The following is a 23,960-nucleotide window of genomic DNA, read 5'->3' as shown; positions in this document are numbered from 1 at the left end:
TGGCCAAGGGCAGCACCGCGGGGAGCAGCTGGGTCACCCCTACCCACTGCTCCTCCTGCTTCAGGGCCAAGCTGGGGTGGGGCAGAGAGGCCAGCGAGGTGTCCCTGCTCCCCACTGCCAAAACCCACCAGCCCCTTCCTGGGGACATCCTGCCAGCTTCTGTGCTGCTGTCTTGAATTACGGTGGTGCTCCGGCCCCCCGTTCCATGTGTTCAGTGTCTGGTGATCCAAGGAAGCCCAGAGAGGCAGAGGCGCCATGAAAATTATAAACAATAAACCTTTTTACAAGACACCTCCAACTTCAGCCCTGCATACTTAATTCTGCCCAAGCAGAGGACACACAGACTTGTGACTCCAATATTCCACAGATCATTCAGCAGCTATCAGAATCTGTGCAAAAGAATATCGCCTTTTTAATGTTCACCCCATGGTAAAATACATTCAGAGTTTTATATTTGGTATCTAAATACAAAGACAACAATTTTGCAAAGGTTTTCAGTTTGAAAGGCATTTTAATAAAGGTTTACTGAAAGTTTTCTACAATTTTTGTTTGTGCAGATTAAAAAGAATACCTGTGCATTATTCATGTCATAATAATACACTATTATATTGTAGAGGGCAGACAGTATTCTTATATTAAAATGTCAAGCACTTTGGATTGAATCAGATTTGTCAAAAAAAATCCATGGGGAAAACAAACTTTAAAATATTCTGTTTCTTGTAATTTCAATTAAATGTTTGGAGTATCACAGTGGAAAAAGTTCTTCCAACTTGTCAGGTGTAAGCATCCTAAGAAAATGTCTTTAAAGGCAACTGAGTGAGCTAAAATACCATAGTGAGTGATGCCCTTAAGAGTCAGGCATTAATGCTTTTTTTTGCAGTGGAGGGCTTTACTTCTGACTTGTGGGGCATTGACAGAATGAGCTTTATCTTTTCTTGGTACTCTCTCTCTGCTTCCATATTTGATTCATGCTCTTTCTTCCTCTTCTCTTCCTCAGCTTTTTGGAGCCACTGTTGATAGGCAATTTGAGACGTGAGCTGATCTCTGTATTCTTTGGCCTTCTGTACTTTTCTGGAAATGCCAAATTAATAGGTTATTTAAGCAGTATGGGTAAAAATAATCAACTTTTAAAAATTATTATTATTATTATGTAATCTGTTAGCATTCAAGTTTATACTAAAGAACCATTCAAAGCTCCTTTCAGCAGTTATGAGTAACTGCCACTATTAACCTTGTGTGCTTTAGAGAGTTAACTGCACTCTGCTGTGTCCTGTAAAGCAGAGTGTAAAACTGGTGCTCGAGCAGAGAGAGGGAAAGAACAACTCCCTGTAATCAGCATGCCCTCCCTGCTCCTCACAGCTGTGATGAGAGGATAGAGGATGAGGGTGCTGGGTCTCAGTCTGTCCCTGGCTCGGGCTCAGTGCTGCTGCTGGCACCCATCCTCACCCTCCTGCTGAGAACAACTCCCTGCTGCACTGATATTGCTGGAAGTGGCTGTCAGAAGAAATCAATCTTCTCTTGCACCTCAGGACTTGTGTACTGCTTTCAGTCCCCTCTGGAGAAGCAGAGAAAGTCTTACATGTTCAGGCCCTTCTGGAGCAGGAGTCACACAAACACTTAAATGCCAACAGAGTAGTCAGAACTTGTGCACTGACAGACTTGAGCCACAAACCTTTCCTGACACTGCTGAGTGCCATCTCAGCTAAGTGGAGCACATCCCAGCTGGAGCCCAGCGTGTTTCCTTCACAAGGGTGACACTTCTGCCACAGCTGGGAAATCGTTTCCAATAAAGCCCTCAGACAACACAACAGATACCGGCTCGGGAAGCAGCTACTTGTATCCCACGGACAAGAGTGGAGAAAGGGCAGGAGTACAAAAGGGGAGTGAGTGGCCCTCTGCCCAAGGCTTTGCATGACACCCAGAGGAACATTCCAGCTACTGCGTGTAAGGATCTGCTCATCCAGAGGCACTACGGGTTATGTGCTGCAGCCTGGTGTTTTGGCGGCTGACACAGGATTGCTCCAAGGATATCTGTGGGTGGAGTTTAGCAATAAGCCCGGACACACTTGCTCTCCTGCAGCAGGAACAAGCAAACCTTTCATTAACCCTCCTCTCCAGACTTCTGCCACTTGTTACAACAGCTCAGAGTGTGAGGGGTGTGTTTAGGAAATATGATTGATGTCAGTCACATGATGATCAAAAAAACCAACACAAGGATATGTACTATCTTCTGAGGTCAGAATTAATGACTTAATACCAGATGCAGTATTACAAGTCTGCTCTTGGGCAGTTTGGAGCTGGTAAGTTTGGAACTGATAAGTGTGGTGGGAAAGCTTCTCTACATAGAAGGAAGTCCACTAAATGTTCTAGAGGTATCAGAAAAAAAGAAACAGCTCTCTCACAAGTTTGAAAGATTGATCTGCAAAGAAATGACCTGATGACATAGAAGAAAAATACCTATGGTGTCTTTCTGCTTCTTCATATTCAAACTGTCTGACTGCTTCAGCCATTGCCTTCTTCTCTTCGGCAATCTCTATTTTCCTCTCTTCTTTTTTCTGCACTGGAAAACAAAATCAAAAGTCCTTTTATAAAGTAACAGCTCTGCTGAGCTTGAAGGGACAGTGAGACTGGATTTGGGCTAAGTAGTCTAACTATTAGGTTTGAGTTTTGTTGTTTCTGAAGTGCCACACAAACAAAGTGTATTCTCAGTTATTTATTTTTCACCCACTCAGAACTGGACAGTTTTCACATTCGGGGTTTCATAATAATATAACTAATAACAATGACTGTTTGCCCATGCAATCCTTACTTTACTGGGCTTTGCTCTGGTGATGGCAATGGGGAGTTAGTGTAAGGAATGCCTGTAGGAGTGCACTTTGGGAACAGGTTTGGGGAGGGTCACATTGCTGTCCACTCTGTCACACAGCGTGTGCTGGGGCAGATGCTGTTCCCAGCAGCAGGGTGTTGTGCTGCCTCTGCCCAGATGTGCGTTTGACCACTTACACTTCTCCTTCATCTGCGACTGCCTTGTGTTCACGACATCTCTCAGCAGCTGAAATCGAGCCTCCCTCTCTTGTTTCAGTCTCTCAACCCTCTCAGCCCAAACCTGATCCCTCTCTTCCTTGAAAATCTCCTCGTCTTCTCTTTCTTTCTCCTTCTCCTTCCTCAGCTGTTCAGCCAGATGATCCATGTAACTAAGCTGCTCCTTCAACAGCGTTTGCTGCAAACACACAGACGATTGCAGATCTGAGTAAATTAGTTTTAAAAAGCCTCTCCAAACCTGAAGAAAAGCGACAGTTCACAGCCAGTGTGAGAGCTGGGAGCCCAGAGTCCATTCCAAAATCTGCCATGGGAAAGAACTGCTCAGAATCCTCTACCTGGCCAGACAAAAGGACAAATAGAGTGATCCCTTTCCCCACAGTAGGTCAGCTGCTACAACACATCCATTTTACAGACTTTCCACAGCTGACAAGGCTATTCCAGTATCACCTGCATTAAATATAATAATGTAATGTAATATAATATAATATAATATAATATAATATAATATAATATAATATAATATAATATAATATAATATATATCACCTCCTGTAATTCTGCAGCAAGGTCTAACATTGAGTTGATACAACTTTCCTAACCTACAGGAGCTTCTAACCACCTCTCTCCTATTTTAAATACCCTGAGACTCATTTGCATGCTGAAGTTGGACAATCTACTTGTTTTAACTTCAGGAAATTATAGACACATCCATTGACTCATGGCATCTCCAAGAAATAAAACATGAGAGTTTGCATCTGTCTTTATAGTTTTTAAATATTCTACAGTTTTTTAGTTTTCATTAATTATAATAAGTTAAATATTTCCTTTCTTTTGCAGTTACAAATACTTACCACATCAAGTCTATGAAACAAAAAAATAGTTTTCCAGCCTCTATTACGTCCATGCAGTGTAAGGATGATAAAGTTCAGGTGATTTATACACAATGAAATCAGCCTGGAGGGACAAAATTCCAGGATTTCCTGAGAGCCCCCACTTCACATATCCAGCCTGGCAGCCTTGCTGATTGCAAAGCAGGCTTTAAATGCTGTGGTTTTAACAGCTAATGGGCTTCTGCAGAGCTGCAGTGTGCTGGCAGAAGGAGAGGCAGCAGGCTGTTCAACAAAAGAATTATCTTTTCAGGGAGAAGAGCTTGTGTCTGTTCTCTGCTACCCTGTGCAGTCCACAGGGCCACAGAACCAGTCTAGATGAGGTATTGCCCCACAGGCTCACAATGAAACAACTTACTTTTTTATTTCTTATCATGGCATATTCCTTGTCGGGGTCCTGAAAATCATTTTCCAAGATCACCTTCTCTTCGGCAAGTTGAATTTGTTTTTCTGTATCAAGATGCTTCTGCTTGTCCTGCACTGCCTTGAGCCACATATCCCTGCATTCCTTCTGCTGATATCGCTTCTTCCTCTCAAGGTCTTCATTTTCTTTCTCAAGCCGGTGCAGCTCTTCTTGCTACAAGGATAAAAGTAGCCCGTTTATAAAATCACTGAGTAACTTCAAACTAAGTGGTGGCTAGAGTTAGTTTATTGCAACATTGAAAAGTCTTGCTGGCAACACACAATTTGGGTCATCCACTAGACCTGGTAAAGCCCGAACATTTTAGTACATCATTCACTAGAATTCAGGATTTTTACCCGTAATTATCACATGCACTTCAATACAAAAACAGTATTGTGCCGGCGTATTCCCAATGTTTCAGGCAGATAAAGTAGTCTTTGCAGGGAAATCAGTATCATTGCAGCACTTTTGATCTATATCCAAGCGTTCATACACAGCCACAAGCACTGACAAATAACAGGGCCACATGTTCCTGCTGTTTCTGTAGATATTATCTGTCCTCTGCCTGTGTTGTGTGTTCAAAGCACTGCATCTCTACCAGTCATAAGGCTGCACAAAGTCAGTGACTGGATCCTTGTGTTCTCATGGGCAGTTACTGAAGTTCCATGGTTTCTAATCATCCCACTTCATATAGGAAAGAACTTTATATTCCACTTTGTATTGGAAAAATGTGCAGTGAAACCTAATTCTTAAAAAAGAAACAATGACAAATTGGAAATGCAAACAGATATTTGCATATTCAAGATTATTTAGCCACAAAAAATTTCAAAAGTAGCATAATTAAGTAATTCATTCTGGACATCTTGCAATTAAATAAGTATACAAGCACAACTGCACTGAAACACAGTCATAACACAGTGTGTGACCATCATTAGCATTGCATTATCTCAGAAATCATGCTTCAGCTGTCTCTAAGGCACACTGCTTTCTGTTAACCTGTTTTCAAATTAAATGTCTCTTTTGTAATGTGAATGAGTCTTAAAAAATGCCTTAGCATGTTTGTCATAAACAGCACATCTAATCTTCCCATAGGGAAGCAGAAGCTGCACTCCCTAAGCAACATCCCTTTTGATGCTGGACATAAAGCACTCACAGGTTCTTGCAGAATTTCAGAGCCAAAGCTGACTTTGTATCTGCCAGAACTGCCAAAATCACTTTCAGGAGCTGGTGAAACAGCTTTGAAACTCAATATATATATAATTTGAGGAATAGCATTAGAAATCCAAAAGGCTTTGAACAGCAAAGGTGGAAAAGAAAGCAGAAATAGTTAGCAGTCTGCTGTGCAAGTTGGCACATGTCTTTGGATGAATTCTGACATCAGTGAAGCTGTGTGAGAGCAGGGATGGGATCCATGAAAGTTTGTTCACTGGGGGAGCACAATGTCACAAATGTGCCCAGAAGTGGTTACCAACCACTCTTCTGCAAGGCAGGACCAAAGTGCTATGGCAGAAACTCTTGAAACTAGTCAGGATAACATGAAGCCAACCACTTTCCAAGAAATCACATTCTTTAAGGGGAAAATAAGACAAAGGAGGAAAGTAGCTAATGTAGTCAGTGTAGCTAAAGCAAAAACTTCTGTCTGTGCTTTGTCATCCACCTGTGAGATATCCTGGTGCATGCATGTGGTCTACTCTGCCAAAGGTGCAAGTTTTCCTTCACCAAATATTCTATTTTCATTGCAACAACCAGGAGAAACGTTTATGCACACTTAGCTGTCCATTTGTCCAGATGGAACTCCTGGTCATTAGGGGCTACCAGCCTGCAATGAAAGACTTGTAATGAGACCATCTGCCCACCTCTCTTCTGCTGAGAATGGATTACATCTCATTTTCCATACAGAAACTCTCCTTCAAAGAAAGCTTTTTCTTTTCCAGAGACCCAACCACTTCACCAGAAATGTATCTCCTTGACAGAGCCCCAGGCTGCTGTCTCCAGGGGAAGATGCAAAGTCTTCTATTCTAATAGTGCTTTTCTGAAAAGGCCAGTTAAGGAGCAGCATTCTTTGCCTGGGAGGTTTAGCAGTGCCTTAGAAGTTGTTACAAGAAAATAATTCTGTTCTACATGCTTTTAAATAAGCAAAACATTAGTCTAGCTTGGAATATTTTCACAGCAGCATTTTCAGAGCTTTAGATTCATTATTGTCTCATTTTTATAAAATGGGGAAGCATATATGATGCCAGTAGCAGCTTCCAGTGTCTAACAGAGTATCCTGAGCGATCATTCAGCCTCTACATGTAAATAGCTGCAAAATGAAGATTGAGTCTGAGCTAAATAGCTTCCCATAATTCAAAGTCAACACAGAATACTGAACTAGCAAGCCACACTGAAGCCAGCAAAACTACAGCAGGAGAGATGGAAAAGGATGATGAAAAAGAAGGAAGTGGCTGAGCAGTTGGGCCAAGGTAGCCAAATGCCTCCTGTGATGTGAGCTCAACAGCAGCCAGGTCTAACTAAGCAGGCAAGAGAGCTTAAGTGCTGCTAGCTAATTTGCTTAAAAATATATATAAAATAAATATTTCACCTGGGAAAAAGATTCCCCTGCTATCCTGCAGGAAACTGGAAATCAAAAAACAACAAAGGTATTTGGCAAAAGCTTTAAAATGCTTCCATTTCTCACAATTCCTCTGAGAGACTGAGTGCCAAAACCCTTCAGAATGCTGAGTTTCAAAATATGTATTTTCCTCTGTAAATGGGGATGCCTTTGCCACAGCTCTGGAAAAGAGGCTTAGCTTAACAGCACAGGCTCAGATACTAATGGAATCATGAAGATACAAATAAGGTATGGATTAGTCTAAATGTCTAGTAAGCCTATCATGAGAAGGGACTTCTGCCCAAGGCTGAATGCAGAACACTATGGGAATTACCAGCCTTTCAGCATCCTGCCTGATCTCCTGCTTCTTCTCCTCTCTGCGAGCAGCGTGCACGGCCACCTGGGCTTCACGCACATCCACCATTTCCCGGATCCGTGCTGCCACCTCCCGCGCCTTCAGCTCCGCTTCCTGGTCCTTAGCCAACAGCTCCTTCTCACAAATCTCTTCCAGCTTCCACTCCTGTATCTTCTCTTCCTTTTTCAGTGTCTCCTTTAGAGTCTGCTGGGCCAGCTGGCAGTCACCCAGTTCCTTCTCTCTCTGTTTTTTACAGTGTTCTTGATACTCGTGACATCGGTTTCTGGAAGGCAATGTAAAAGTCTTTTTTTAAAAAAGTCTCAAATCAATAAGCAAGTCTGGAGGCGTGTGGTGAATGAAGGCTCTCAGCTCATCACTGGTCAAAACAAGCAACCCAGGACACCAGTTATACCCCTGGTCTGACACTGATTCCTTGTGGAACCTAAGGAACCACAGAGAGCCTGATTTGATGGAGGTTTTGACATTAATGAGCAGAAGGATTTGAATTTGTAAAAAACACCTGAATCAACTTCCTCACAAGGGGAAGTGAAGAGGCAGTACTGATCTCTGCTCCCTTGGACAGGGACAGCACCCAGGGAAGGGCTGGAGCTGTACCAGGGAGGTTTGGGTGGGATATCAGGAAAAGGCTCTTCCCCAGAGGGGCTGGCACTGCCCAGGGAATGGGCACGGGCCCAAGGCTGCCAGAGCTCCAGGAGCCTTTGGACAGCGCTGCCAGGGATGCACAGGGTGGGATTGTTGGGATGTCTGTGCAGGGCCATGGAATGAGCACTGCCAGAGCTCCAGGAGCCTTTGGAGAGCGCTGCCAGGGATGCACAGGGTGGGATTGCTGAGAGGTCTGTGCAGGGCAGGAGCTGGGCTGGGTGATCCTTGGAGGTCCCTTCCAATCTGGGACATTCTGTGAGTTTAAATGAACACGCAGCACATCCACACATTGTACACACAATGTGTACTCTACATGTGGCTGGAGCATGGGGGGTTGTGTGCATATGTATCTTTTATTAACATATGAAACACATTCATGCTACACTTATTCAAACATGTAGGTTGCTCTCTATTCAAATGAAGACTTGGAATAGGTTTGTAAATCACCTGAAAGCTCATTCATATTTAGAAAATACTGCAACCATGGAAATGTGGGTTACATGGTTGAGCAGGAACCACTAGAAATTTATTAAAGTGAAGTTCTGTGGGATAATTCAGACAAGTTGCAATAAAAGCCTGGAGAAGGTAGAAAGTCAAACAAGTAATGCAGCTTTCAATTTCCATTTACTCTCTGCAACTGAGTTGCATATAAAGAGGTAATTTATCTTCACCTGAAGAACACTGCACTAATTGCAGATTCTGATTTTACTTTTGCAAACAAAGCATTATTAAGATCAACATATGCCATCAAACATTATTTAATTTGAACAATCTGCAAGCATTTTAATTCTGTTCTATAAACAGGATATAGATTTTCATGAAGTCAGAATGTGAAGATGGCAAAGGAAGATGAAGACCTGCAAGTGTAAAGGATGTATAAGGTCTGAGGATGTGTGACAGATGCATGTGAATGCTATGAAGTGAAAAGAGATCCCACAATTTCATGCTGAATAAAACTATCTATGCAAATTATTGCAAAGGTGTTTAGGAATTCAGAGAAGATACCACAGCCTGAATCATGAACAACTTCATGGCAGCAGTAGTTACCTTCACAATGTGAAATACTGTGACACTACACAAGCTTTAGCTGACTATCCTGTTTAAAAAAAATATTAAATATTCACCAGGCAACTACCTCAATGCTATTACCAATCTCCGTATCAGGGTAGTTATTTAATTTGCAGAGCAGAGGTCTCACCACATTTTCTCCCCGCTGGCATTCAACAGTAGCTGCTTCACATTTCCCTGGGGACAAGGACATTTCTCTGTTCATCCTCTCAGCTAAAGCACCCAGTGCCATGGAACCCATAATGAAAGATGAAGGGCACTGACAAACAGTGAAAGGGACAGCACTGCTGTGAAAACATTTCCATTCTGCTTGCTATTTGTTGCACCTGCCCCAGCTTGAACCCCCCTGCCCTGGGCTGATCCCCCAGCGTGGGCAGCAGGGCAGGGGGGGTTCTGCCCCTCTGCCCCTGTGCTCAGGGCTGCTCACCTGCACAAGAGAAGCTCCAGGGAGAGCTCAGAGCCCCTGCCAGGGCCTCAAGGGGCTCCAGGAGAGCTGCACAGGGACTGGGGACAAGGCAGGCAGGGACAGCACACAGGGAATGGCTCCCACTGCCAGAGGGCAGGCACAGATGGGAGATTGGGAATTAGGAATTGCTGGCTGGGAGGGTGGGCAGGCCCTGGCCAAGGATGCCCAGAGCAGCTGTGGCTGCCCCTGGATCCCTGGAAGTGTCCCAGGCCAGGCTGGACAGGGCTTGGAGCAGCCTGGGTCAGTGGGAGGTGTCCCTGCCCATGATAAAGATGACTTTGGAGGCCCCTTCCAACCCAAACCATTCCATTATGAGATGCTGTATTCAGTGCCAATGCAGGCTGGTGAAAAGGGATGGTTGTTTTACCTCCTGGATGAGACAGGAACCTCCTGACCACTGTTCAACCCAGCAAAAAAAGCAGAGAGCAGCACAGGGTGTGCATGCCATGAGTCGTGGCACGTTCCAAGGAGTGTCTCTGCCTCCCAGCAGGCCATCAAACATACTATGTCATTGATGGTTTTCTTACATTTTACCACTAGAATCTATCTTTCATCTCCTGGATGGGTTTTAGTGGTGATGAATGGCCACAGCACTAATTAGTATTCATGAAAAATATATTTCTCAAATGTTGTGAGGGAAACATGCTATTATTAAGATTCTAAATCTTACTATTATTAAGATTCTACATTTTACAAGTAGCAATCACTGTACTACCTTAACACAATGGGTTCAAAGTTCACTCAGCATTGAAGTAATAAAGAACTTGTTATACTTTTCTGCGATTATAAACTAATCTGATATTTTTTGAATTCCCACAGGGGAGTAGAAGTTAATTATGTTCAACATTGTTAGAATTTTAATATAAAATAACCCTGTAATTGCTTGATTTCATCAAAATAATTCCCTCAAAGCAGCTTTTACACCAACTCATAAACATCTGTTCCCCCAGATGGCAGGTTTTCTTCCTTACTTTGCTATCCTAAGCTTCTTAACATTAAAACTGGGCCTGGATGTGGCTACTTTCCAAAGACAGAACCTCCCCAGTTATTGATTTACTCATTTTATGGCTTCAGCATGATGTTGCTGGGATAACATCACTCCACATCTGGATGCTTCTGATGTTACCACAAGATAGAGGATGTGATCTGTGTTTTATGCAAATTTTAAGACATTGCAGTTTTCTTTAAAGTTGCCCATGATGAACATGCCCTCAGGCTAGCACTGGCTGAGTCTCTTCTCTAACAAGGTGTAGCCCTCCCTGAAAATGAATTCCAGCAGGACTCCTGTGGTCCAAGCCTTGTCCCCTCTGTCACCTTGAGACAAAGGACTCCTCCTGGTTAACAGTACTACTGAGAGGCTGTTACACCTGTACCCTCAGGCCATGGCAACCAGCCAAAATGCTGCTTTTTAGTGCTCTGGACGAATGTCTGATGGTGTAGGTGCTCCTATACCTCAAGGTTTGAGAATCCATGCCTGCAAAAGAGCAGAGCACCTTGCTTGAAGTTAAAGGAAATACAAACAAGTCTGTATCAGGTTTCAGAAAGATATTCAAAAGAGTTGAAAATCCACAGGCAAAGTGAAACAGAAAATCATGTCTGTATCCACATGCTACTGGTTTGACTTCCCAGGGCTCCTGGGTGTGCCCTGGAGAAATAATTTCCAAAGGGGGCAGGTGTGCAGGAAGAGATTATGTTTTGTACCATTTATAAATAACATTACAAAGTAAAAAATTGCATTTATTTCATCTTTACCTCATCTTTTTTAATTTCTATTTGTGCATATGTTTTATAATGTACAGTATATTGTTATATATTTATACAGTTGATAAATAAACATATTGGGATGAATATTAAAAGTTTTTACAGCTCTGGGAGTGCAGTCAGAGGATTGGAGGCCATTGCTCCAGAGGACAGGTGGTGACACAATTACTGCTTGTTTTCAGTAAGTGTTGGTCTCCTGAGGAGCAAATCCTGCTCCCAGATCTCTGCCTGGACCAGGATGGTTTAGGAGGAAGAGTAACATCTAACAGCCAGAGAAAAGCAGATCTGGGGCTACTTAAACAAGACAAATAAATGCAGGTACCCCAAGACTGCCACTGGCAACAGCTGTGAGGAGAGATGGCTTCGCAGCCTCCAAGTCCTCTGAAAACATGCAGCCAGCAGAACACCAACAGTAAAGCTTTAACAACACTTTTCAACAGGATGCTGTGGGGTGTGAATGTGGCTTAGTTCCCAGAGCAGAGTGACAAAGGTAAAATAACAATAATAGGATGAAATATTCCCATGAGACTGAGTGACCCATAGATCAACAAGGCTACATTAGGAACACAAAGGACCTGAGACATTAGGACAGGCAACTACAGCTTGAAAGTTCAAGTATGTGTCACCAGATGATGCAGCTCAGTGGTGTGATTCATTTTGCAATTAAAATAGCTAAAATTAGACATCTGAAGGTGAATCTGCATATGTGCTAAATTCCCACTCTGATCAATGAGAACCTAATTAAAGTCAGTAGAGGCTGGGGTGCAGTTCAGCTGACAGGGCAGGATAAGCCTGTTTGGGACTGACTTTAGGTTCCTGTAACTGTCCTGATTTTGGTGTAAGTTTTGAATAGAACAGGAATGCAGATTCCCAAGGAATATAAAGATACCAACACTTAGACACCTACCTTTAGGTAACATCTCCCTGGTGTGTAAAACAAGATACAAGTACAGAATAAAATTCACTCCAGCAGCACCCCCTCCAAACTATTTTAAAAATGAGTTTCAACCACTTTGTGTGATAGAGAACAAACCAGAAGCTGCAAAAGGCATGGACCACATTTTCAAACCACCAAGTGAAATTAGGCAGTGCATGCACTTCTAACACTAAAATCTAAGTCTATAAGCCAATAAACCCCACATTTTAACAAACATTTATGTATGGAATTAGTTAATGAGTGTTTATGCACAAGTAAGAGCCAATGTTGATTTTTATTCGCAGCCTGTGCACACTGAGAAGCAGGTGGTGTAGATTTTGTAGTACCGTGGGAGACTGGGAAAGACACTTCAAATAATCACAATTAAATAACATTATTATTTATTTCATCCCTCCCTTGGAAAACCAGATTTACAGGAATGGGACAAGGCAGATTTCATGCCAAGGCCTCAGGTCCTAGTAAGTACCTGTAAGTTACTGCTTTCAGTCATGAAGATTTGGCACAGGACTTCAGGCTGCATTAAACCCTTAGCTGCAGCTGCTACTCTTGAAAAGTATGCAATAAATAAAAACACTGTCTGATTGGACAATTTTAACATTTTAGGAATCTTTGATGTACAGTCTTAGTAAGCTTTATTTAGGCCAAATTAACTTTCCCTGCACTGTTCACTCCAACAGCATAAAGCTGGAACAGGAATTACAAAAAGGGTTGATTTGACAGGTGGAAACGCAGGGATGGTCATGTGGACAAGGAGGACACACTACACTTGCAAGAATTGATAAATTTGCTTTTTTCTGTCTTACTGTTTCAATCACTTTTATTTTTACTTCTTCAGTTCATTATTGCCAGCTTCTTTTAAAATTGCTCCTATATATTTAATTCGGGCAGATTCTCTTTTATAAGATATAGTTATGACAATACCTGAACTGTTGCTCTCGTTTTTCAGCCACCACTTGTAGTCTTTCTTGCTCCCTCTTCTCCCTCAGCAATTTAGCTTGTTCCTTCATCTTTACTTCTCTTTGCTGTGCCTTTTCTTCATCAAGTGCATTCACCTCAGCAAGGTACCTACTCTCCTCTGCCTCCAGAAAGTCACGGAGCCTGTGACGAAAACATTTTAATAAAGGCTAAATCAATCCTTATGTCAAAGAACAAAGTTTTAGTTTATTTTTATTAACACAAAGTGAGTACTGGGCTCCTTTCAACACCTCTTGCAAATGCCAGAGAAGTGAACATCAAATTTTAACTCAGGGATCATTCCTGTTGTGTCCATCAAGGGAATCTTACAGCACAACATGAGTGATTCTGTCCAGGCAGTTTAAACTCCTGATCTTACAAACTCACTTTCAAAGCTGCTTTATGACTTCAGTTCCCCATTCATCATTCTAATTCTCCGACTACATTTGTCACTAGCTGATAAAAATTGGATTTTGTACTACAGTTATCCTCCAGCATAGACCTAGAGAATATCCTGAGCTGGAAGGAACCCACCAGGATCACCCAGTCCAGCTCCTGCCCTGCACAGACCCCCCAACAATCCCACCCTGTGCATCCCTGGCAGTGCTGTCCAAAGGCTCCTGGAGCTCTGGCAGTGCTCATTCCATGGCCCTGCACAGACATCCCAACAATCCCACCCTGTGCATCCCTGGCAGTGCTGTCCAAAGGCTCCTGGAGCTCTGGCAGTGCTCATTCCATGGCCCTGCACAGACATCCCAACAATCCCACCCTGTGCATCCCTGGCAGTGCTGTCCAAAGGCTCCTGGAGCTCTGGCAGTGCTCATTCCATGGCTCTGAACAGACATCCCAACAATCCCACCCTGTGAATCCCTGGCAGCGCTGTCCAAAGGCTGCTGGAAGCCTCAGGGAGCCTGATCAGTGCCCCACAACTCTTTGGGGGAAGAACCTTTTCTTGATGCCCTCCCTCCTTTATGCATCTATAATTGTATCTTCTCTCTAATGACTGCTTGCTATTTTAGCATCACTCCACAAAACACTTCATCCTGAAATATCTTCGATGAGAAAATTATGTCAAATAGGCGGTTTTTAAACACATCATCATTTACCTCTCTGCTAACCCCAGCAGTGAGAAACCTGGGGCTAAGGAATCCAGAAATCACCGATTTCAGCCCAAATGCCACAGGGTCTCATCAGAAAGGGACCTGGGGTCCCGGCAGATAAGCTAAGCACGGGCCAGTGATGCACCCTTGTGGCAAAGGGAGCCACTGGCACCTTGGGCTGCGGGGGAGCAGCAGTGCGAGCAGCACCAGGGACATCCTTCCTCTCGGCACTGCTGAGCCCCACCCGAGCGCCGCGCCAGCTCTTGGGCCCCGCAGCACCCCAAGGACACAGCCTCAGCTGAGGGTGCCAGCCGAGGGACACTGAGGGACTGGAGCACCTCTCCCAACGGGAGAATCTCTCTGGAAGTTCCTTCTCTCCTGAGAGAGCTGGGGCTGTCCAGCCTGTAGAGGGATCTTACCAATGTGCATAAACTCCTGAAGGGAAGGAATGCAGAAAAGATAAACACCTATTCCTCAGCAGTGCTCAGTGGCAGGACAAGGGGCCACAAATTAAACCATAAGAAATTCTCAATGAACACAAGAAAACATTTTGTTTTCTTTTTACTATGAGTGTTGTCAGATATTGGACAGGCTGCCCGCAGAGGTGATTCAGTCTCCATGTGTGGAGACAAGCAAAACCCAAATGGACGCACACCCCTGCACACCCTGCTCTAGGTGACTCTAGGGTTGGACCAGATAATCTCAGGAGCTTCCTTCTAACCCCAGTGCTTCTGTGGAACCCATGTGCAATTCCCCTGAAGGCACATTAGACTAGGACACCAAACTGACGGCCTTCACAGCTACAAAGTCACTTGACATCAAACAGTAACTGAGAAATTAAATCACATGATTTTTTACAAAGAGCAGTGCAGCACAATTCTGTTCTCTATATGGCAGCAATGTGCTTCACCTTTGAAATTTTCCACAAGTCTTTCAAAAATATTAACTTTTTTCAGCTGACTGTGCTGCAAAGTGTTATTTGTAGGACTTAAACATAGCTTGATGATTTTGCAACAAAACCCTCAGTGACACTGAACTGAATTTCTGACTTTGCTACCCAGAGAAGCTGTGGATGTCCACAGCAGGGTGGGTGGAACTAGATGAGCCCATCCAGCCCAAACCACCCTGGAATTATTTGATTATGTGCCCCATCTCTGGAAACGTTCAAGACCAGGTTGGACAAGGTGTGTAGTAACCTGGTCTGGTGGGAAGATGAGCTTTAAGGTCCCTTCCAACCCGAACCATTCCATCATTTTATGATTGTATTAAGGTACTCTTCATTCTCTTTAAAAATCAAGCAATGAAAGTGCTATGCTATACTTCTATCCTCTGTGGCAGACAGGAGGCTCCAAATGCTGCCTCTGCTACACTGGTTACTGTGTTTGAACACTTGTCACTGGTGCACAGACTGAAAACAGCAGGGACGCTGCACTGGCTGCTTGTTCGCTACCTCTCTCTTCTCACTTCGATCTCCTGCAGGTACTGCTGCAGCGTCGCCTGGACCTTCCTCTGGGCAGCACGCTGCATCCATTTGTCCTCGCCACCCTTGTGCCAGTCGCAGACGTTGCGGTAGCGGCGGAACACCCGCAGGGCACGTTCTTGCTCACGCTGCTCCTCTTCCACCAGCCTCGCAGACAAAATCGCCTCTTCAATGAGGTCTCTCTTGGGGGGCTTGGCTAGCTGAGAGAGAAAGGAAATGGAGAGAGTGGAGACCTCGCAGCAGCCTTCCATGATGTGAAGGGGCCTACAGTGAATCCAGAGAGTGAGTTTTCATCAGAAACTGCAGTGACAGGACCAGGGAAATGGGTACAGAGTGAAAGAGGAAAAATTTAGGCTGGGTGTAGGAAGGAATTCTTTGTGAAGGTTGTGAAGCACCTGCACAAGTTTCCCAGCTGAGGCTGCCCCATCCCTGGAAGTGTCCCAGGCCAGGCTGGATGGGGCTTGGAGCAACCTGGGGCAGTGGAAGGTGTCCATGCCCATGGCAGGGGATGGCACTGGATGAGACTTAAGGTCCTTTCCAATGCAAATCATTCATGGGTGAAAATACAAACTATTAGACTGCGTGTTTTTCAGTTGAATTAGTGACTGTGCAAGTATCTAACACCAAATGATGAGTTCACTGTAATTATGGGGTAATCACAGAATCACTGAGGCTGGAAAAGAGCTCCAAGATCATCATGCTCCAGCTGTGCTTGATCCCCACCTTGTCACCCAACCCAGAGCACTCAGTGCCATGTCCCATCGTTCCTGGGACACCTCCAGGGATCGGGACTCCCAACACCTCCCTAGGCAGCCCCTCCCAAGGCCTGAATGTCCTTTCTGTGATGAAATTGCTCCTAAATTAGACAAGACATGCCTACACCCACACCTCACACAGCACTGGGCTCTTCAGGACCCCAAACACAGCACCAGGCTCCCCGGGACCCCTCACAAAGCACCAGGATCCACAAGACCCCGAACACAGCACCAGGCTCCCTGGGACCCCAAACACAGCACCAGGCTCCATGAGACCCCCAAATACAGCACTGGGCTCTTCAGGACCCTTCACACAGCACCAGGCTCCCTGGGATCTTCAAACACAGCACCAGGCTCCTCAGGACCCCAAACACAGCACTGGGCTCCCCAGGACCCCTCACACAGCACCAGGCTCCATGAGACCCCAACATACAGCACCAGGCTCCTCAGGACCTTCAAACACAGCACCAGGCTCCCTGGGACCCCAAACACAGCAGCAGGCTCTTCAGGACCCCCAAACACAGCACCAGGCTCCCTGGGATCTTCAAACACAGCACCAGGCTCCCCTGGACCCCAAACACAGCACTGGTCTCCTCAGGACCCCCAAACACAGAACTGGGCTCCCCTGGACCCCAAACACAGCACCAGGCTCCATGAGACCCCCAAATACAGCACTAGGCTCCCTGGGACCCCCAAACAAAGCACCAGGCTCCCCGCGACCCTAAACACAGCACCAGGCTCCCCAGGACCTTCAAACACAGCACCAGGCTCCCTGGGACCCCAAACACAGCACCAGGCTCCCCGCGACCCCCAAACAAAGCACCAGGCTCCCCGGGACCCCCAAACACAGCACCGGGCTCCTTGGGACCCCAAACACAGCACCAGGCTCCATGAGACCCCCAAATACAGCACTGGGCTCTTCAGGACCCTTCACACAGCACCAGGCTCCCTGGGATCTTCAAACACAGCACCAGGCTCCCTGGGACCCCAAACACAGCACCAGGCTCCCCGCGACCCCCAAACAAAGCACCAGGCTCCATGAGACCCCCAAATACAGCACTGGGCTCTTCAGGACCCTTCACACAGCACCAGGCTCCCTGGGATCTTCAAACACAGCACCAGGCTCCCTGGGACCCCAAACACAGCACTGGGCTCCCCAGGACCCTTCACACAGAACCAGGCTCCCTGGGACCCCTCACACAGCACTGGTCTCTTCAGGATTCCCAAACACAACACCGGGCTCCTCGGGACCCCTCACACAGCATGAGGCTCCCCTGGACCCCCAAACACAGCACCGGGCTCCCCTGGACCCCTCACACAGCACTGGTCTCCTCAGGACCCCCAAACACAGCACCGGGCTCCCCTGGACCCCTCACACAGCACTGGTCTCCTCAGGACCCCCAAACAAAGCACCGGGCTCCCCAGGACCCCACATACAGCACCAGGCTCCCCTGGACCCCCAAACACAGCACCAGGCTCCCCGGGACCCCTCACACAGCACTGGTCTCCCCTGGACCCCCAAACACAGCACCAGGCTCCCCGGGACCCCTGACACAGCACTGGTCTCCCCTGGACCCCCAAACACAGCACCAGGCTCCCCGGGACCCCTCACACAGCACTGGTCTCCCCTGGACCCCCAAACACAGCACCAGGCTCCCCGGGACCCCTCACACAGCACTGGTCTCCTCAGGACCCCCAAACCCCAGGGCTCCCCGGGACCCCTCCCGGCTGCTCCCAGAGGGTGCCGCCGGAGCCGGCCCCGCTCTGCGGCTCGGTCCCCGCGTTCCCGCAGCTCCCCGGAGCAGGGCGGCCCCGGCCTGGCCCCTCACCAGCGCCACTTCGTGCGGCGCGCAGCCCGGGATCTCCCGGCTTCTCTGGATGTGAGAGCGGCTCGGGGGCTGGGGACGGGGCGGGGGCCGCGCCGCCATGGCGGATGGAGGCGCCGCCGTTACCGAGGGGACGCGCGCGGGACGGAAGTGGCATCATGGTGGCGGAGGCGCTGAGGGTGTCCCGGCATGGCGGGGGCGCTGAGGGATGTTCTGGCATGGCGGGGGCGCTGAGGGTGTCCCGGCATGGCGGGGGCGCTGAGGGATGTTCCGGCATGGCGGGGGCGCTGAGGGTGTCCCGGCATGGCGGGGGCGCTGAGGGGTGTCCCGGCATGGCGGGGGCGCTGAGGGTGTCCCGGCATGGCGGGGGCGCTGAGGGATGTTCCGGCATGGCGGGGGCGCTGAGGGTGTCCCGGCATGGCGGGGGCGCTGAGGGATGTTCTGGCATGGAGGGGACACTGAGGGGTGACATGGTACGGCGGGGGGTCTGAGGGGAGACCTGGCATAGCGGGGGCACTGAAGGGTGCCCCGGCATGGAGGGGACACTGAGGGATGTTCTGGCATGGCGGGGGCCTGAGGGTGTCCCGGCATGGCGAGGACTCTGAGGGTGTCCCGGCATGGCGGGGGCGCTGAGGGGTGACCCGGCATGGCGTGGGCGCTGAGGGATGTTCTGGCATGGCGGGGGCGCTGAGGGTGTCCCGGCATGGAGGGGGCGCTGAGGGGTGACCTGGCATGGCGGGGGCGCTGAGGGATGTTCTGGCATGGCGGGGGCGCTGAGGGATGTTCTGGCATGGCGGGGGCGCTGAGGGTGTCCCGGCATGGCGAGGACTCTGAGGGTGTCCCGGCATGGCGGGGGCGCTGAGGGGTGACCCGGCATGGCGGGGGCGCTGAGGGTGTCCTGGCATGGAGGGGGTGCTGAGGGATGTTCTGGCATGGCGGGGGCGCTGAGGGGTGACCCGGCATGGAGGGGGCACTGAGGTGTGTCCTGGCATGGAGGGGACACTGAAGGGTGTCCTGGCATGGAGGGGGTGCTGAGGGGTGACCTGACATGGTGGGGACATTGAGGGGTGTCCTGGCATGGTGGGGACACTGAATGGTGTCCCGGCATGGCGGGGGCGCTGAGGGATGTTCTGGCATGGCGGGGGCGCTGAGGGGTGACATGGTACGGCGCGGGGTCTGAGGGGAGACCTGGCATAGTGGGGACACTGAGGGGTGTCCCGGCATGGAGGGGGTGCTGAGGGTGTCCCGGCATGGAGGGGGTGCTGAGGGGTGACCTGGCATGGTGGGGACACTGAATGGTGTCCTGGCATGGCGGGGGCGCTGAGGGTGTCCCGGCATGGCGGGGACACTGAGGGATGTTCTGGCATGGCGGGGGCGCTGAGGGGTGACCTGGCATGGAGGGGACACTGAGGGGTGACCTGGCATGGAGGGGACACTGAGGGATGTTCTGGCATGGAGGGGGCACTGAGGGTGTCCCGGCATGGCGGGGTGCTGAGGGTGACCTGGCATGGCTGAGGACACTGAGGGATGTCCTGGAATGGCGGGGACACTGAGGGATGTTCTGGCATGGCCGGGGACACTGAGGGATGTCCTGACATGGCAGGATACTGAGGGGTGTCCTGGCACCTGGCATGGCAGGGACACTGAGGGGTGTCCTGGCACCTGGCATGGCAGGGACACTGAGGGGTGACATGGCATGGTAGGGGCACTGAGGGGTGATCTGGCATGGCAGGGACACTGAGGGGTGACCTGGCATGGCCAGAGACACTGAGGGATGTTCTGGCATGGCGGGGGCTCTGAGGGGTGACATGGCATGGTGGGCCCTCTGAGGGGTGTCCTGGCACCTAGCATGCTGGGGACACTGAGCGGTGACCTGGCATGTTGGGGACACTGAGGGGTGACATGGCATGGCGGGCGGTCTGAGGGTTGTCCTGGCATAGCGGGGACACTGAGGAGTGTTTTGTGGTCAGGGGATCATCAGAGCTGGAAGAGATCCTCCGTATTTTCCAGCCCTGCCACTATAATTCTGACCCCACGACACCGCAGCACCCCAAGCCACAGCCCGGTGCTTCTGAGCATCTCCATTGTGGCTGGCCTCTCTTGGCAGCCCGTGCCAATGCCTGCCTGCCCATGTGGCAAATGAGAAATACCTAGAAGTTTCTGAAGAAGGGGTGTTCTTTAATCATGGAATCATAACATATCCTGAGTTGGAAGGGAGCCACAAAGGGTTCCGTCCCCACCGTGCACAGCACAGAGTGCAGCCCCAGGTGCCAGTGTGTGGACATCAGTGGGGACAGGCTGGCACTGGAATGGAAAGGATTTAGGTAAATGACTCTGGCAGAGCTGGGGCTGTTCCCCTGCACAAGAGAAGCTCCAGGGAGAGCTCAGAGCCCCTGCCAGGGCCTCAAGGGGCTCCAGGAGAGCTGCACAGGGACTGGGGACAAGGCAGGCAGGGACAGCACACAGGGAATGGCTCCCACTGCCAAAGGGCAGGCACAGATGGGAGATTGGGAATTGGGAATTGCTGGCTGGGAGGGTGGGCAGGCCCTGGCACAGGGTGCCCAGAGCAGCTGTGGCTGCCCCTGGATCCCTGGGAGTGTCCAAGGCCAGGTTGGATGGGGCTTGGAGCTTCCTGGGACAGTGGAATGTCCCTGCCCATGGCAGGGTGGGACTGGATGAGCTTTAAGGTTCCTCCCAACCCAAACCCTTCTGTGACTCTGTGAAATGGAGCTAATGACAAGAATGGTTTCCCTGTGCCCACAGGTGGTGGAGCAGTGCAGACCCACAGCTCCCAGGTCAGGACTGTCACAGAGACCTCCTGCAGCATGTCCAGCTGATGTCAAGCTCGCAACCTGCCTGGGATGGAGGAAAATGGGAAGTAGAACATTGGCTGTGCATAAGTGATTGCTTCAAGCTCATTGCCCTCAAAGGAGTCTCAGGAAAAAGCTGTTGGTGAAGCTTTGAAGCTCTGGAACACACACACACACATACACTGCCAAGAACTTTGCTTTCTTGCGCATAATCATATTAGCTTGGCTGATAACAAGTTGAAAAAAACTATCCCAGGGAAGAAAGGTCAATGTTTAACCTGGATGTAAAGCTTGTTCTCATCCAATTAAAACCCAGTGCAATTGCTTCTGGTGTCAACAATGGGATCTTTGCACAGTCAAACACAGCAGTTTGGTACACAGGATTTACACACTGGAGTATGTGTTATACCACCATGATAGTGCTTGAAATAGAATGGAATCTTTTTAGTTTATTTCAGTAGAGAGTTAATGCTGGCATACCGTTGTGACGTTTTGAGTTGTGACATCTTTGAGAGGTTTGTGAAAGGGAAACAACTTCACATCACTTTCCCCCTGAAAACTTGTATTTGAGTGGAGGGAGGGCTGAATTTCCTGATATTTTGTAGTTCTGCCTAGGGTTTTATGGTGTGCCTAATGGGAAATGTTACCTTAGTCTTAAGATCTACATACAAAACCAGCAATCAGCTTTATGTGTAATAGACAGTGTACAAATGTGCAGCAGTGCCATCTGTTTGAAATCCAAAAATAAACAGGGGTGTGTGGATTCTCTAAAGCCCCTATTCTTCTGTAAGTCCTTCCACCAGCTCTGAGAACATTTCCTCCTAAAAAAGCTGGGTTTATTCCAAAGACATTGCAGATGGCCTGTGACTTTGAGTTTATTTTACATTAATGTTTGATGAAAAAACAGATTGTCCTTAACCTAGGTGTCTAAGAGGACCCTGGTCACTGGCTTTCCTCACTGGGAATGTATATGGGATATAGGCTATATGGAGGATATGGTCTGTTCTGGATCGGCTGGACTGGATTCTTCTTCCTGAAAACTCTCTGTAAGGAATGGCCCATTGTTGAGGATTTTTGCAGGACAATGGACACAGTCAGCAAATGCACAATCCAGCCTTCTGATAACAAACTCACCTGTTCAAGAAACGGGGTCAGTGAATCCTTGACCACAGGGAAAGAAGTCAGAAGAGTCAGCAAAAGTTGTCAGCGAAATTTAAGAAATAAAAAAAGAGAACTCAGAGTGGGCCAGAGGACCAAAGCAAGACATACGAAGAATCGGGTGATCCAATCAGCATTTAATTTTAGATGCATGGGCAGTTAGGATTATCCAATCAGGTATTAGCTAGAGACTCGTGCGCAGCAGAACGTATTATCAATATCGGCTTCTGTACAATAAAACTGGCTTCACTTGATCATATTGATCATAGTGTGATGTCCCATTTGTGATCCTCTAAAGCACATTTTTTTGGTGACCCAAACAACATGATAGCAACCAAGGGACCCAAAGACAGCAACTTGGCTGCTGTGCAGAGGATCAGCGACAAGTGTTCAGGAAGTGGGGAAGCCAGTTGAAAGTATCCTCGCTGCCCTGGCGAGGGGAAAAGGGAGTTCAAGTGTGCCGTGCTCTGTGTGAAGACTACTTGAATCTTGTTCTGATCAAGTGAGTAGCTGGGGAGGAGATGGGGTCAGACCACGAGAGAGATGGGGTCCACGAACTCCTCCAACATATCCTCTCTAAGAGAGAACAAAAATATGAGGCTTCCACTCTGAACGGACATATTCACTGAGAGATGGGGTCCACGAACTCCTCCAACATATCCTCTCTAAGAGAGAACAAAAATATGAGGCTTCCACTCTGAACGGACATATTCACTGGGCTTGGGACTGTATCCTCATAGCAGGAGCGCAGGTCGCCTTTGAGATTTCAACATGCGAAGCTGTGGGGCAAATGTTGTGGGACTGTGTTGTGTCTGGAGGTGGTGAAGTAAAAGAGGCTTCTAAGTATGCTACTTTGTGGAAAACTATCATAGAGGTGCTGTGGGCTATGAAGGTAGAGAGAAAGGCTACAGCAGCAGCTTGTGCAGCTATTGCTTCTGATTTAAACCCAAAGCCTCAAGCATTTCAAGTCAGTTCAGTCCAGCAACTGTTCTCTATTACCTTAGATACTCCCTTGTGCAGTCCACAACCCCTCAGCTCAGTCTCCACTCCCGAATCAGGCATTATACCAACTGTGCCCCCAGTTCAGATGGAGAATGAGGGAGCCAGTGCCTCCCACAGAGGCTTGGACTGTAAATCAAGTGAAAATTATATTCAAAGCAAAGAAACAGCCGGTGGCAGTAACTTAGAAGAAAAACATACATTGGGTAAAAAAAGATGAGGATGGTGATGTTGTGATGAGTGGTGCTTCTCTTGATGAGGATTTGAACTCCTTGGTTGACAATTTACAAAAATTAGTGATTCAACAAAAAGACTCAGCTGTCCCCAAAAGGGATTATTCTTTTGAGAAAAGGGATCTACCAATGGTAGTCGGCTCAGACAGGCAAAAAGGAAGGCGAATACCACCCTCACATTCTGTTGCTGGGACAGGGCTGGAGCCGGTTAGAAAAATGCCACCCTCTTACTGTGTTGTGGATGAGGAGTTAGAGCTGGAATGCAGCCCAGAAATAGAAGCAGCTCAGAAACTGAAATGGAGAGGAATTATAACTGAAGCCATTGTGGAAGGGACTTTCCTCTCGAATGATATTGAAGCATTCCCTGTGGTTACTAATCCTACCTGGGATCACACCTGGGAGCCATTTGATTGGAAGACTTTAGAGAAATTGAAGGATTCTATTTCAGAATATGGCTTAAAATCTCAAATTGCA

The 23,960-nt window shown here is 48.0% G+C and overlaps 1 protein-coding gene and 1 long non-coding RNA gene across 2 annotated transcripts; one reads left to right on the top strand and one right to left on the bottom strand.

Annotated features, from left to right (window-relative positions):
- Positions 1-491: 491 nt before the first annotated feature.
- On the bottom strand, positions 492-18,444 carry CFAP53 (cilia and flagella associated protein 53). Its single transcript, XM_077790255.1, has 8 exons — positions 18,290-18,444; positions 15,676-15,905; positions 13,093-13,269; positions 7,256-7,559; positions 4,287-4,505; positions 3,004-3,220; positions 2,458-2,560; positions 492-1,071 (listed from the first exon to the last, which is right to left on the bottom strand). The coding sequence occupies exons 1-8, from the start codon at positions 18,386-18,388 to the stop codon at positions 855-857; spliced, it is 1,566 nt and encodes a 521-aa protein (XP_077646381.1). The 5' UTR covers positions 18,389-18,444; the 3' UTR covers positions 492-854.
- LOC110481545 (uncharacterized) lies at positions 18,215-22,513 on the top strand. Its single transcript, XR_013341657.1, has 2 exons — positions 18,215-18,340; positions 21,050-22,513. It is a non-coding gene; the product is annotated as an uncharacterized LOC110481545 (long non-coding RNA).
- Positions 22,514-23,960: the final 1,447 nt, after the last annotated feature.

The sequence above is a fragment of the Lonchura striata genome, chromosome Z, assembly GCF_046129695.1.
Source record: "Lonchura striata isolate bLonStr1 chromosome Z, bLonStr1.mat, whole genome shotgun sequence".
Classification (NCBI taxonomy): Eukaryota; Metazoa; Chordata; class Aves; order Passeriformes; family Estrildidae; genus Lonchura; species Lonchura striata.
This window is presented reverse-complemented; position numbering and strand designations above follow the sequence as displayed.